Source organism: Vollenhovia emeryi, unplaced genomic scaffold (assembly GCF_000949405.1).
Source record: "Vollenhovia emeryi isolate VEMERY1.0 unplaced genomic scaffold, V.emery_V1.0 DF939122.1, whole genome shotgun sequence".
Lineage (NCBI taxonomy): Eukaryota > Metazoa > Arthropoda > Insecta > Hymenoptera > Formicidae > Vollenhovia > Vollenhovia emeryi.
In genome coordinates, this window is record NW_011967244.1 from 953,901 (window position 1) to 969,097 (window position 15,197).

The 15,197-nt window shown below is 45.6% G+C and overlaps 1 protein-coding gene across 1 annotated transcript in view; it reads left to right on the top strand.

The window, feature by feature from the left end:
* LOC105569878 (cadherin-87A) overlaps nt 1-15,197 on the top strand; it is a 252,472-nt gene that overhangs the window by 30,045 nt on the left and 207,230 nt on the right. Inside the window, exon 3 of the mRNA XM_012026669.1 lies at nt 15,118-15,159. Coding sequence (XP_011882059.1) covers nt 15,118-15,159 — 42 coding nt within the window. The remainder of the gene's footprint in view (nt 1-15,117; nt 15,160-15,197) is intronic.

A 15,197-nucleotide genomic window follows, 5' to 3' on the forward strand; every position in this document is an offset into this window, starting at 1 on the left:
ATCTATCCTTTTCTACCTGATCTTCATTGCCTACAAGAGAATACCATCCCTCTGTTCTTACTATGTCTATAGGGCCGGCAGAGAGTGAGCCTACTAGTTAGTTACACTATGTCTCCCTAAGTACCTGTACAATCAATCGCCTCGGAAAATCTCTAAGGCCGGTTTTACAATAGACGCAGCAAGTTGCAAGCCGCAAGAAATCGGCCAGTGACAGTCGATTATTCTTCTCATATTTGACTGTGATTGGTCGATTTTGCTGCGTCTATTGTAGAACCGGTCTGACGAACTGTCGCGCGTGTTCCATTTGCATCGCGAGAGAGAAAAAAAAAGCGTACACTCGATCTCGATAGCTGCGACAACGAGCTTCGCCGCGGAAGGGGCGGCCAAGCCGCCGAAATTGTTTATCGACGTGACGTCGCTGCATACACACACAGTTTGTTGAACTTTCGATCGACCATGTATTACTCGCCGATATACGCGCGCGCGCGCGCGGATGTTGCCTCGCATAAATGAAAAGGGAACAAAAATAAAACACTGACTTCGATATGTCACGTTTCCGACCCGCCGCTTCGAGTCGCGACGAAAGTCTCCCGGAGGGAGGGACCGGGTAAATGTGCGAGGAGGACGGCGACGGTGCCACGTGCTGTGCGGACTTCCGGTGCGCGTGGCTGTGTGACACGTACACCGATCCGCGCCACGTCTCGAAGCGTCTCCGAACGCGTCCCGCACGGTTCACGGGAGCGAGTCTGATATCTCGCGAATAACCAGGGAGGAGATCGGGAGGAGGGAAAAATTTATACTCTACGGACGCTCTCTATATATTTAACTCCTTAGCGCTCACGTCACTAGCACTTGTTGCTCCGAGCCGAAGACGGCGAGGAGAGACTCGCATGGCACGTATATCGCGTCAGAATTCCCGATCTTACTTTCAGCGAGATCCCTCGATCGCATCGCCATACAGAATGGACCGAGCGTTGCGCGCGACATGCCGGGACACGCAGCAGAGAAAGAGAGAAACGCAATGGGCCTATGTCTGTCTCTCTTGCCAGCATCTCATGGTAGGTGTTGGTAGTGTAAGGACAAAAAGACCGATGAGATGCTAGCAGGAAAGACAGACATAGGCCTACTGTTTCTCTCTCTCTCTCTAGTATGTGTGTCACAGATATATTAACCATAGACTGCTTATGAGGCAGTGGAACCCAAAGTGGGAGCATTTTTCCTGAAGGAAAAGGATAATATGAGTTAATTTGGAGGTCTATCTTTCTCTAGTGGATCACGAGAGTTAAAGGAAGACCCCAAAATAAATTCACACTATTTTTTTCCCTCAGGAGGATGCCCCCACTGCTTCATGAGCAGTCTACGGTTAATGTGTCTATGGTGTGTGTCGGCTCGTCCCGCGCAACGCTCAGTCCACTCTACGTGTCGATGCTCGAGCGCTTCGGAGTCGATTTCTCGGGACAGAGCCCGGGAAACGACGGGGATGAATCCCGGGGCCCTTGTCCCACCTTATGGCATCAGCAGCGCGCGGGCACCGGCGCGGTATTTTTCGGCTGACAGCGCGCGATATTTCGTGTCTGCCGCGTATTCTATTCATTCCTGCCATCGGTGATTTCTCGTGTCTCCTCCGCTGCGAGGGGGAGATTTCGGCGGGAAGGGACGCGAGGGAATCACGAGTGACATGTCTGCGAATATCATCTCACGGACGAACGGACGTGTATTTCTACTTCACGAATCACCGGTCCCGAGGAAACACCGTCGACGGTCTCCACCTCGTTTCCGCCGGCCCGGAGTTTGTCCAGGTGCAACAATGGCGCCCGCGTTTTGCATTCGCTTTGCATGAAACGTCGCAAAACTCTAAGTAGACGGAATAACATCGCCGCTGCGATGCCGCGGACTCGCGGGCCGCATCCCCTTAGTGCGTTTCGGGAGGCGTTCGCGTAAAACTTTGTGCGGCGCTTTCTTCGACGAATTGAACAACAGAGCTTACGAAACATTTCATTCGAACGATATACTCGCCGAGGAACAATTATGCATCTCCTCCTCTTCGAGCCGCGGTCTCGGGAAGATCATGCGAATGTGTTTGCTCCCGATGTCTCTCTAGGTTCAAGGGAGGAAACTTCGCTCCCACGTACTGAGTTAAATGCCCCATTTTAATTACACGCTGCGTTACGTTTCGCAATACATTCATAGTATTTTGCGAAAGAGCCACTGCCACTAATTTTTAATTAAATCCCCGTGCGTCTGTTGAAAAAAAAATTTTTCTCCGGAAAAAAGATAGTAATAACGAGAGACTTTGTGCGGGGCAATAACTGCGATGCCATTCACCTGTGAATGGCAGGCTAGCGGAAATATATTGCCGCGTCCAGTTTGAAAATGTGTTCTTCGAATTCCTCAGCGCGCGCGTTTTTTTTTTTCAAAGCGCAATACCGAAGAGCCGGGAATGCTTTATTAGATTTTTATTCGGGGATCGTCGTTACGCAGCTCGTATCGAAATGTTAATTCGCGGCATCGATGGTTGGATATTAATCGGGGCACGTCGGGGAAACGGCGGGAATATCGAGATGTCACATCCGGCGAGCACGTCGATTCCTGCGGAACACGTGTCCGTAAATACGGCCATCAGCGGCAGCGCGGCGCGGTGCAGCCGCGGTATATTACGCTCGCACCTTGCGCGCCAGAATTTGTGGGACCTTGCGGCCGCGCGCTTCTAAATAATCCCGGAGTTGGTAATATCACTTGGTCCACTAAATTCCCCCCGGAACTAAATAACGAAGAACAGGCGTGCGCTCGACAGACATTACGAGAACTGCCTTGGGTTTGATTCACTCGACGCGGAAAGTTACGCACTCACGACACATTGTCGTAGTTTCACAAAATGCACGTCCCCGCCGCGAAATATCGCGCGATTAAGTAATTAGCCGAGAATTGCGTAAAGTAGCAGGCGTCCGTGGATACTTTCGTTGATTCGGACGAATCTTCCCTTACGAGGAGACCTCGAGGCTCGCCGGCATCTGCCGCGACTTTTGAATATTCAGTGTTTAACGTCTCCCCGCGATTTAATTCTAAAATTAAAATTCCGTGAAAAAGTTCTGTTCGATGAACAGAGAGCGAGGGGGCGGGAAAACTTGTCCAAGAAATTATCGTTATGAGCATTCCGCTCGCGCGGGAGATTCCGGAATACATTATACCGTCTATTCGAGAAGAAGACGGTAAATCCCAAATTATTGGTATTTCGGTGTGAAAGGAGGCAATGTCCACGCAGGAGCCTCGCGTATCGCGCTGTCTTCGTGCGCGCGGCGCGACACGGGCTTTATCCACGGGTGCATTATGGTCCGCCGCGCGTAATCGCCGTAATGAAATTTAAGCCGCGGGCTCCGCTCGATGCGGAAATGCATTTCGCGACGATAAATTCGCTCGCCGGGATGCAGCGGGATCTTAACGCCGGCGCGGCTTAATGAGAGGAACGCGGCGAGAGGATCAAAGGTGTAATCAAGCAAGTACACTTGTATTTAGATACCGCGTACACCGGCGGCAAATGACCTCGCGCAAGGACCCGGATTTGCCGCCACCAGACGCGTGACTCGCATTTCGATCGGATTCGGGTATGCTTGATCAGAGCCTTGGCGCCGCAGCCCCAAGTGTCAACGTGCCTTATCAAAGGCGCCGTTCGCCCGGTGGATTGGGAAGATACACGTCTTACATCGCGATACGATAATAATGACTAGAGTACACACGTGGCTTGACTGCATTTAGGAAGCCCGGGGGAAAAACGGAGATGCGATATCGGCGAGTCACACGTCACGTAAATATCAGGTGTTCTCTGTAGATTTCAAAGGCTTTGTATAAATTGAGATTAACGCGACTCGATGTGTTTTTTTCCAGTGACGACTCCACAGCGCTTTAATTAATTCTATTTAAATCGCGAACGATGATCTCGCGCGAGAACATTTACAATCGCGATTATAAATTCTTTTGAACGACCCTGCGCGATTTCTGCCGTTTCGAGGTAACTGGATTTTCCGCGTGCTCCGCTCGTGTCAATTAGCTCTGCGACACGTTATCGCTCGACGAAACAGATCCCTCCGTAAGATATTCCGTCAAGGATAATTACATGAAAGATTTCAGATAATTCGGACCCGGGATTCTGAATGTAAGAGTAATTCGTAGGAGCGTTCGGTACTTCACGTCTTGTATGATGAGAAATTCGATTCGAAGTTGCACCCGCGGAACATTAGAAATTCCTTGTACACGTATACCTTTGACGCAGTGTCTTATTTCGTCTGCATCGCATTTGCACGATTGGTTGCATCTAACTTGTGCAACACGCCTCATGTAAATCTCGGAATGAAATTTTAACAATTCCCCGGGCACTTAAAATTTGCGCAATGCAAGTAAATAGAGTACATCGAATGTCTGGCATCTTGCAAAAAGTCCAATAACAGATAAGTTTTTGATAAGCAATCGGGACGATAATTTACCTACGTTGGAAAGATAGAGATGAATTAAAAAGCTTTTTTCAGGAGCAATTGTAATTATTAGAGAAAAGTCCCCTATTATGAGATAGACTTCTACCACGAGACAGCAGGTTTTCGACATACAAATTCAATCACAAATCTCTTTTCGCACCGATTACACGACCCAACAATTTTTTCACTAAACAGATTTCACCTCGAGCACCCACAGCAAAAATCTCCGGATCCAATGCTATTACACTTGAATGTATCATAAAATAGGATCGATATAGCGCCAATCATATTTATTATAGAGAAAGGAACACTCTAATCTTAAGTGAAAAATTCTAAAATCTAGAATAAAATGATAGGAAAATTTATTCTAAACGCAAGAGTATATAAACTTACATTTATACAAGTTACTCTTGTCTCAATATAGTAAGTCAATCTTTTTTAATTCGATAGAGGAGAATAAGAATTATCGATTTTATTTTGATATTGTCTTATTTTTCTACTAAATGAGGTTGTGAGAAATATAAATGCGTCAAGAATATTTTTTGTCTCGGTAACAGAAATCCTTTCTGAGGGTGAGAGCAACAAATTCATGGTGGAATCAACAGATAATTGGCCTAATTTAGCAGAAACCGCTATCTCCTATCAGTGACCTATTTCATAACAGGGAACTTTCCTCGAATTCCAATTATTTATACCAGTCTGGAAGCGTCCAGTAACGTCGTGAGAAGTGTCCACTCTTGCAGAGCAAGTTCGGTTGATAGTTTATTACGTCCAATATGGACGATAGGAATATTCTGTTGATTATAAATTGCATCATATGGCGAATAATACAAATACTTAGGGTGATCACGATGCCGAGTAACTTCGCTACTTTGTTTGATCACGTTGAATCGATTGTTTGATCACGGTGGTCGATGAGATTGGCAAGCGGGTAATTAATGATAAAGGAGAATGTTTGTTTTACCTCAGGCAAACTAATTGTACGAGCGGAAGTGGATTATCTGGATCCACCGCGCGATAAAGCGCCGCCGCAATTAACGCGAGATTCCATTTTTTTTTTATTCTGACGAACAAATTGTTCTAGATTAAATATCCAAGAGGAACGAGGTCGACTTTTAACGAAAGGATAGAATTTTTTTTTGTCTCGACTTCGAAAATATACACGCAAGGTGTACGTTTGCCGTTGCTTATAAAGTTCCGTTCACTTTATAACTTTTTACCGACTCCCGTCTTGATGCATTAAAGAAAAATCGATTCCTAATTGATCAAAGCGGCTTTAATTAACGTAAGAATGAAAAGTATTCTCTGAGAAAATTTCCGGGATTCTCTCTTTCTCTCTAGATATTTTAGATAATTCTATGCAAAAAGTTGCGCGAATAATAGAAAAAAGGAAATGATTCAGGATTTATAGCTCGCATTCAGCGAGCACGTTGCCGTGAAAAGAAAGCGTTCCACCTCGTTCTCTCTACGGCATCTTTTTCTCTTTTGAGAGGGATACCGCGATTAAACTTTAAACAATGTCATAAGGTGTTCCCGAGTCAAGTTCCGCGTAACTTTCGCGCATCTTCAAAGTTCTTCCCGCTATTTTCCGGCGAAGGGGAGTTAACCAGGGCCGCGCGGCTTCGCGTACACGTTATCTCGGGGACGTACGGCGCGTCGCTTAATCTGCTAAATTACCGTGTACAGTCGAAGAGCGAGATCTTCGAGGATTACGGCTTAATGAAATTTGAACCCGGTGGATTTGCTCGTGGTGCAGGTGCACCCGCAGCCGCCCCCCCCCCCGCCCGCCCCCGAGTACGTACATACGTAACCCCGTACGGAATCTCGACCTTAAGACCGGCACTTACCCTAAAAGACAAATTCGTCGGGGGATATTCTAAGGGACCGTCGCAACGCAGCAGGGAGCGTAGTCGCGTGTTTCGGTAATCCGACGGATGTAATCGCCTCCGCTACGTACGTAAGGGCGAGCCGAAATCCGTTAAGTCGTCTTCATCTTGTAAGATACGTCTGTGATACCGTCCGCTACTGGGACCCGAGGCGGGACGGGAGCGCTATTTCGACTGTACGCGATCGCGTACGATGTGAATTATCTTGCACCGGGATTAAGTCCAATTGTGCCGTGATTCTCGCGCTAATACAGTTAAGATACTGTTACAGGCGGGGGCACGATTTGCCTTTCGTTGACCGAGCTTCTTGCAAATAAAAATATCGGGTATTGCTTGGCGAGTGTTTACTTTAATGCGATCTTGAGCAGTGTTCTTTTATAGTTTTGATGCCGTTACTCGTTATTAGAAAACCTTTCGCGAAAATGTTTTAAAATAACAACGCGGCGCTCTATCACGAGACGACTTACTTTAAGCGAAAGGTTTAATTAACGCACCCTAGTTTTTTTTATTGCTATTTACTCACTACTGCCTTCAACGTTTAACTTCAGTAAGTGAGCTTTCAATGGAGTTTCTATTGTATTTTCTTGAAATCTCCTCGGTTCATAATCCGAGATAACTGACGCGGGTATTAAGGGTCTTTTACGTCTTCACGTTAAATAACAATTAAGCATTAAGTAGCAATTACCGGCTACAAAAGCGACGCCGAGGTGGCGCTTCGGCCCCGCTATATTGCAGCATCAAAGACCGTATTAATCTCTTCCTTGCGTTCCGAGGACGATGCTCGTGAGATATTCACCGATTGATCACGAAATCGTCTTTCGTCAGAGGGAGAAGAGAGGAAATTGCCGTGCCCCCTTTGTTTTTCAAAAAGCGCCGGCCATCGCGCGGCGAGAAAAAGAGAAGCGATTAGAATTGCTCTTTCTTTACGCGATCTCTCTCTCTCTCTCTCTCTCTCTCGCGCGCGCGCGCGCGCGCCGTCGTCCCTTTTTCACGCGCGCAACCGCCGGAAACCGCGCTGTTCTCACGTAAATGCGCATAAATTTCCCCTCTCCTCTCCTCTCCTCTCCTCTGATCCTCTCGCGTCTTGCTTTTTTTTCTCTCGCTGGCGGAGGGACTTTAATTCCTCGGTCGTCTTAATCAAAAGTTACGGTCCCGTTGTTTTGCGTTGAGTTAAAGCGTCGCGCCATGGAGACGCGCGCGAACGCTTATGAAAATGGATTTTAATTCGGTGAAAGTGAAAAACAGAGTTAATCTTACTCGACAGTCGCGCATCGCTGGGCCGGATTAAAATTTCGAATCGTCGAACAAGAGAGGGAGAGAGAGAGAGAGAGAGAGAATACGTGAAATTATTCAAGCAAGGTTGAAGCACTCTATCGAGGGGCGAGGCTGCGCCACCTCAAGTGATCATTTAAATATTTCCATGCATTTGGCGACGATTGAGCTTCGGAATCCTTCTGTCTCACCCGACTCGCGCACAAGTGACGGAAAACATCGTATAATGTTTGAATATACAGGGTGTTATGTAATACTTGTCTCATCTCTTATTTGCGGATAGAGCGGACTAGACTGAGTCGAAAAGTCCTCTACCATTTTGCAATTTTCGCAACAGTTAACGAGCTATTAATTATTAAAAGTCGCTGTCTTAGCCCGGACTACCGCCCACATCTCACCGCGCCCTTGAATTGGGCGGTAGGCCGGGCTAAGACAGAGAATTTTAATAATTAATAACTCGTTAACTATTGCGAAAAGTGGTAAAGGACTTTTCCACTCGGTCTAATCCGCTCTATTCGTAAATAAGAGGTGAGACGGTTAGTACATAATACCCTGTATATTCGCTTCCTCAATAGATAACGGAGGAAACTCATTATGAAAAGGACGATTTGCGGCAATAGAATGTACCGACTCCCTCGTCAAATTTACCTCGAAAAATAAGACTCGGCGATCAGTGTAGATTCACCCCGCGACTTACTTGTCGCTCGATTATTCCTCAGCGACCGCCGGGATTTTAAATCGCTAGTCGAGTATTTACAAAGCTGCTCGTTTCCGCTTTGATTACTTTTATAAGCCAATCGACTTCCGTTAATGATCGGCTTTAGCTAATGGGATAGACCGAGGAGGAAATTAGAAAGATACGATCGCGCACCGGGCGAGGAAGAAAGAGCGCGAGGGTGGAAGGGAGACAAAGGGCGGAGGTTAAATAGGTGCCTCCGCGGCCTTATCTACGCTTTTCGTTTGTGAATCTCGTAAACTTTTGATGTTATCCGCTCGGATAAGGGGGTCCCCTGGCTCCGCTGGATGAAGGAACGCACAAATCTTGGAGGTGCCGGATAACAAACGGTCCGCGCGCCAAAGCAGAGGCAATTACGGCCGATTAACGACGCGGTGTTTAATTAGACCATTTAATTCTCGTGTCACACGTCACGCGATACTCGCACCGAAATTTTAACGGTAGATAAGACACCCCAGAGTCCCCCGAGCATGAGATGAAATAGCGAAGCATTAATATCTTTTACTTTTGTTGCCTCGAATATCCGTCTCCGTTCTATTTCTCGCCGAGTATAAAAGAAACATCGATACGATCGTTAAATAACGTATTGTTCAACACGCTGATTTCTGATGCGAGTTACGCCGTTGGTTGCCTACCCACGCTAATAAAGGCATTGTTGCGGAGAATTATGAACTAATTAACTCTTCGCGCCCAGGATTACCTCGCGCGTGCTTGAGTAGGTGCAGTCGCGCAAGCCGCAGCGATGTCCGATCTGCCGGGGAATTGTTACGAATTTCTATGTTAATTAAGTTAGAACTTTCAACGAGACGAGACGTGTTGACGATTTCCGTTCATTTTGTAGAAAGTCGGCCCGATTTTCGTATAATGAACCGTTTCTTTATAATAATCGGCCACGATATCGTACAATAAATGCGACGGATTCGTGTTAGAAAGTCCGTTTTAGATTGCCAATTTATATCTCAAGCCTTTCTTAAAATATTTCATAATAGATGCAATTGCACGTACGTAAATAATATATCGCTATTTTTACAGTCTGGAAGAGCTACGGTTCTACATTTATAATAAATGTTCTTTATGATGTAACGTACGCATGATGAGCGAGGATTATTATGCAATTAGATCTTCTTAAATGCAAGAGCCGCTTAATGTAACGTCATCTTCTATTAGCACGTAAACAGGAGTAAATAATGTGAAGTGGATGCGAGAAGAAAATTAATTTTCGCTGCTGTTCTCGCATGCTTAATCCTGTTGCGAAGCAACAGCGGAGCGGGGGGGGGGAGAGTAGAAAAAGAAGTTTCTATATAATCTGTATTGTAGAAAATCACTTTTATTCTACATTGTGAAGCTTTAATGATCTCCTAGGAATTTGAACAATGCCTTCTTGATGGAGGCTTTAGATGTAAGTAGCGTCGAAAATGTATACGTAGTACGTATCGAGATCTTAATGAAATTTAAGAAGATTATACTCTTGTTTAGAGGAAGAAATCAAGGAAATCTATATCGTGGAGAAGCCCCTTTTACATTTTATTTATAAAACACCGAAAAATATATAATACTTGGACGTCGTGAAATAAACGAGATAAATTATTTGATAACATTTCTCGGAAGAAACAATTGTGACTTGAGGAATGAAAGCGACTTATCTTGTTTCTCAAATAACCGACCCAATTAAGAAATAGAATGGAAAGAATTTACGAGAAATAAAGTTCATTGTTCTTTTTTTTTTTAGCGTAAGAGACAATTAATTTCGTTTATCCGTAAGCCTTTAATCGTAAAATGTATTGTTCTCCGCAGTATTATCTCGGTAAAGTGCGGACAGTGCTCTTTTCAGTGTTTGCTTATTAGAGATGCGTTCTAATTAAATTTTACCGCGTCTGCAATCCTGCTGGACGGTCACGAAAATATTCGTAGAGAAATCTTTCGGGATTTCGACCCAGACGTCGCGGCGCCCGACGCTTATTACTATGCATATTCTTTCCGCATCGCGGCGTTTTATATCCCGCCGTTTTTTTATCGTTTTCGCGAGCTGCACATTTCTTTCAAAATTGCGAGACACGGGGATGTCTGATCGAAGCGGGACGCGCTCAGCTTTTGCGAGATTATCGTTCGTGTTCCTTCGCCCGTGTTTTCGTCTCGAGACCCGTGCTACCTCTCCATCGTGAAATGCGAGTTAGTGACTGTCGTGGTGGAGAGAGAGAAATCACCAGTTCACTTAACTTAAATCAGACACACTCGCGGTTTGCCAACAAAGCGATTGCGGCCATTGATCCGCTTAGGCTCCACATTTTAGTCGAACAAGACATTTACTTAGTACCGTCAGTTATTCTTTCTTTTCTGTTGGAATGCAATTGCGGAATGTAATTTCTCTCAACAAACAAAAATCAAATTAATAATATTACGATTATGAGCAGTCGAAAAATCTTGAATTAAAAATTAATTCCCGATTCAAGTAAATCGTCATAATTATTTCTTCTGTTAATGTAGTCGCGCATTTTTAAAACCAGGGATGCAAACGCACCGCAAATCTTCCCTAGCATGCACGGGCAGAAACGAAGGGCTCGATGTTTTTTCCCTCGTCTTTAATTTTCTCCCTCTTTATTCGGAGGTGCCAGTTCGCGATGTAATAAAGAGTTGCGAGCTGTTTTGGAGTTTTGCATGCCAGACGTGTGCGGACGTAAACGTGTGCGTGGAGCGCGCGTGTAACAGCCGACGCTACTCGGAGGTCTTGGAGCGTCGTGTTACGACAGTTTGCTATCCCCCTCCTCCCCGCAGCTGACGGGGGAAACTTTCACTATAAAGCTGTTGCTTCGTCGTCGCGACTGACAGCTCCATTTGCGACTTTAAGGGAAAAATTCCTCGCGAGAAAGACTAATCGAAAGTATGCTCGCGGACTAGCTGCGTGAGTTTTTCCGACTTCGCGAGGGAGACCTCGCGTTCTCCCCTCGCTCCTTCGTCCGACGCTTTATTCGCCGCGCCACGCAAATACGGCCAGAAAAGTTGCGAGAACGTCGCGAGATAGAAATTAACCTTTGGCTGTACAAATAGGCCTTTCACATTTGCATCTCGTCATCTGTGGCGAGCGTGGCGCAGAGAAGTGTGCGCTGCTTGGCAAACAAATGAACGAAAAGAGAGTATCCTGCCACACATACCCCTTTAGGGGTACCTATAGCCCTCCAGGGTGGAGGTTTCCTTCGGCAAGGTTAGCAGCCCACCGAAGATAAAGTAAAACCAAATGCTCAAAGTACGAACTGGACAAAACAGGCCTTAAGCCTGACACACGAGGAAGAAGAAGAAGACATTTGCATCTCTATTTTCTTTTACGTAATTACATTTTAAATCAACTCCCACGTCGTGCGCCCTTAAATCCGAGCACTTTTTCAAGTTGAAGTCGGATATTTTTCGAGTCTCGTCTTATCTCACGTTCTTGATGGACGTCGCGATAATTAACAGATCGACGGTTAACTCGTGTCGATTAAATCTGACGCGCGGAGATTTGTTCGCGTTATTAAGCGCGGAAGTTTAGATTGAGCTTACTGCGCGATATCCACCGCAATCTCGAATGCGAGAAATTTTGGCAAATGTGTTATACGATGGGTTATACGATCCATTGCCTCGGGGGACGGTCAGCGGTCGTAGGCCGTGCAAGGTTGACAGTAAGATAGATTTATAAGCCAAAGTTTCGCCCGGCTGTCTGGCCATTTATCATAACTAACGCGCTGGATCACGTTAGTCAACCCTTTAACTAGCGCGAGCGCACATAGACACGCGCGACACTTTACTTGCGACACTCTCTACCGCATTGCCCTGATATATTCGTCCGATATTGTCTCCCGCGAATATTAACAGCGAGAAACCGTCGGTTAATATTCGGCTGCTGCGTGAAGTAATTCTTCGTCCTTTTATCTAGGATCCATTAACTTGAATACCTGCTCAATCTCGATCACCGCACGCCAGTTTTAATGCGCCATCGTGTTTACGTTTTATATCAAATTATTTATGTACAGGCAAAGTTACACGGGGAGTTTTTCCTTAAAATTTATCCTGAAAACCATGTAATCGTGGGACAACATCCCGAGTCGAGTATCCCAGAATGGGCCTCAGCTATTCTATTCTGTCTTCATTTGACCTCAGGGTCGGTTTGAAACTCCAATTTGAGGTCCAGATGAGTAAAAACTTGTGTTTAATTTTATTCTAACCCTCAAAGAGAATGTAATAAAACATTTCACTCTCTTTAAAACCTTTTAACCTCTGTCGATTACACTCGCATTGGCCTCTTTACTGCCAAAAGGGAAATAGCGACTCTTTTCTGGACTATCTGAGGTTAAAAATTCAATATATTTTCTTCGACACAAAGACCTTAGTTCGATCAACCTCATTGCTCCCAATTAAAAAATTATACGAGGCTAAACAGAAACCAAAATTTTCGATGGCAAGAATTTTGTACGACTTTTTGGAATTTTACCATACATTTCACTAGTAATTATACTTATTGTTAGTATAAATTTCACTAGTAGAATGTATAGTAAAATTAAAAAAACTCTCATGTAGTTGTTCAAAATGCCACGTTGTTCGACAATTATATGATTTTCGGGGTAAATTTTAAGAGAAAATTCTCTCTCCGTGTAGGTTTCTCAAGAGAATTAACAGCGATTCCCTTTGTCAAGTCTAAAATTGGGCTATACTCGTATTTTAGCTCAGAGAAGTTTAAAAAAGAGAAACAGACCACGTGTTATTCATAATAATTTTTCGAAGGAATGCAACGGAAGAAATGTGTCATTTCAGATTAAATATTCTTTGTCACGTTGCTAATCCATTACGTTTAACTCCAAAGATCGAAAGATCAGTTTCCTTCAGTCGCGTCGCACACAGGATTTGCGGATCACTGCGATTCTCAGGCCAAGAGGGTCATTCATTGGTCGGGGAACTGTTACAATTGCCGGCGCTCCTCGTTAAGACGCCACGCTGAACGCACCATTGTCAAATTAATGAAGTTACCGAATTGCACTCGGAGCAAAATGCGCCACAATAGATTGCAGATACTGACACCGAGTGGACCGGATTTCTATGGCGTATTGACGCGCCGACAGTGCCCTAATCTATTCTGGCTTTATATCATCCGTATTCATCTCGCACAATGCGCCGTAGTATTAATCCGCGCACAAAGCAAATTGTATCATATTGTATTATGCGGCGATATATATTCTCGCGTCTTCGTTCCTTCTGTCTCGCGTCGCCGGAAAATTTATTGTTCGAAAGCAGCGCGCGGTGTGAAAAAAATCTGACGCGGAATATCCGTTGAAAATATTGGCTTCCCAACGAAACGCGAGATAAAGATTGTGACGTCTTGACGGGTGGAGATTCCAGCGCGAGATTTTCATTAAGGGAGATTAAACTCGAAGTTTACAAAACGAAAATTAGAGAACGATCCGCGTACGCGGGTCTCGCTTGATAGAGACGCACACGTACACTCACACGCTCGCATACGTACGATTCTCATATGACATTCTCGCGCAAGAAGGTTCTTCGGTCGGAATTGCCTCGACAGCGTAGCACTGTAACTGATATATGTCTCTTTGTAGCACTCCGTATAGACGTAAGTCAATACGCTTCGACATTACCTAGCCGATTCGTTGTACCATTCGTGTTTGCGTTTAATCTCTTTCCTTAGCTCCGAGCTACCGGGCCCGACATAAAGGCATCGTAAAGTATCCCCGCCTTTGATCTCTTTGCGCGGCCCTCGTAGATGCATACGACGGCGCGGCGAGATTATGCATTTATTGGAGATTATGTCGATATAACGTCGAGAGCGGTGAAAAAATTGCAGGGATCACGCTGTACCGTCTCGCGAATAATGGGAACTGAAACAGCAGGGGAATTGGACGCGCGGGCGCGCAAGACCTTTCGAAAAATGCAACTAGCAACTCGAGAGACGATCTTCCTAATCCTCCGACATTTTTTTCACGCCGATCCTTCTTCGTCCGGAAAACTTATATGGAAATGTCTTACTTTCCCGTGTGTACGCAACACGGTCCTGTTGTATGTACGTTTCCGGGAGCCGAGGTAGCTTCCGCGAGCGCGGCGCACCCGCCTTTTCCACTCCGGACCGCTGCTCGACGAATACTAAATGGCGGATAACTCATTTATCGAAGAAAGTAGTTCCCTCTCGTCGATTCTCGTAGCCGCGAGCCTTCAATTCGCAACCGCCGTCGAAGATGCCGCCGCGAGAATTTCAGATCGTTATTTACCTTGCCGGGAGTTCAGAGACCGCCGCGGGACCGGGGCTCGCGTATGCAAATAGATATTTCATTCCTGTCTGCGGGAACAAGGATCGAGGTTGGGGGATAAGGTGATTTTCTCGGGGGAAATTCAGCGTGGGGCACTCCGATTCGCCGAGTGCTGCGTTTCCCGTTTGTCTCCCTTTTTTCTCTCTCTCTCTCTCTCTCTGTCTCTCTCTGATCTCTCTGCTCTCTTTCCTTTTCCACAGCGCGCGAGAGCTGCGATGGAAACAGGCTGCACCGCGCGATGTACCTTCCTTCGATCTCGGTTTATTTTCCCCGATGATTCCCTCGGCTGCGTGCCACCGTCAATCTGACAGCGGATGGTCTATGTAGATCTGTAGATTTAGAAACTGATCTATTCGTAAGCGGATTCGCGTGCACGTTCTATTTCGTAAATTGTTTCATCCGTTGAATTAATCTCCGCGCGCAAGTATGATATTTTCTCTGACAATGACTGACAAACGTTTCTTTCATTTCAGCGAGGAATGCGGAAGTCGGGGATATCTGAGACGACCGATGGGGTAAGTACAATGAACCGTAGAGAATTCTTGCTCCGAAC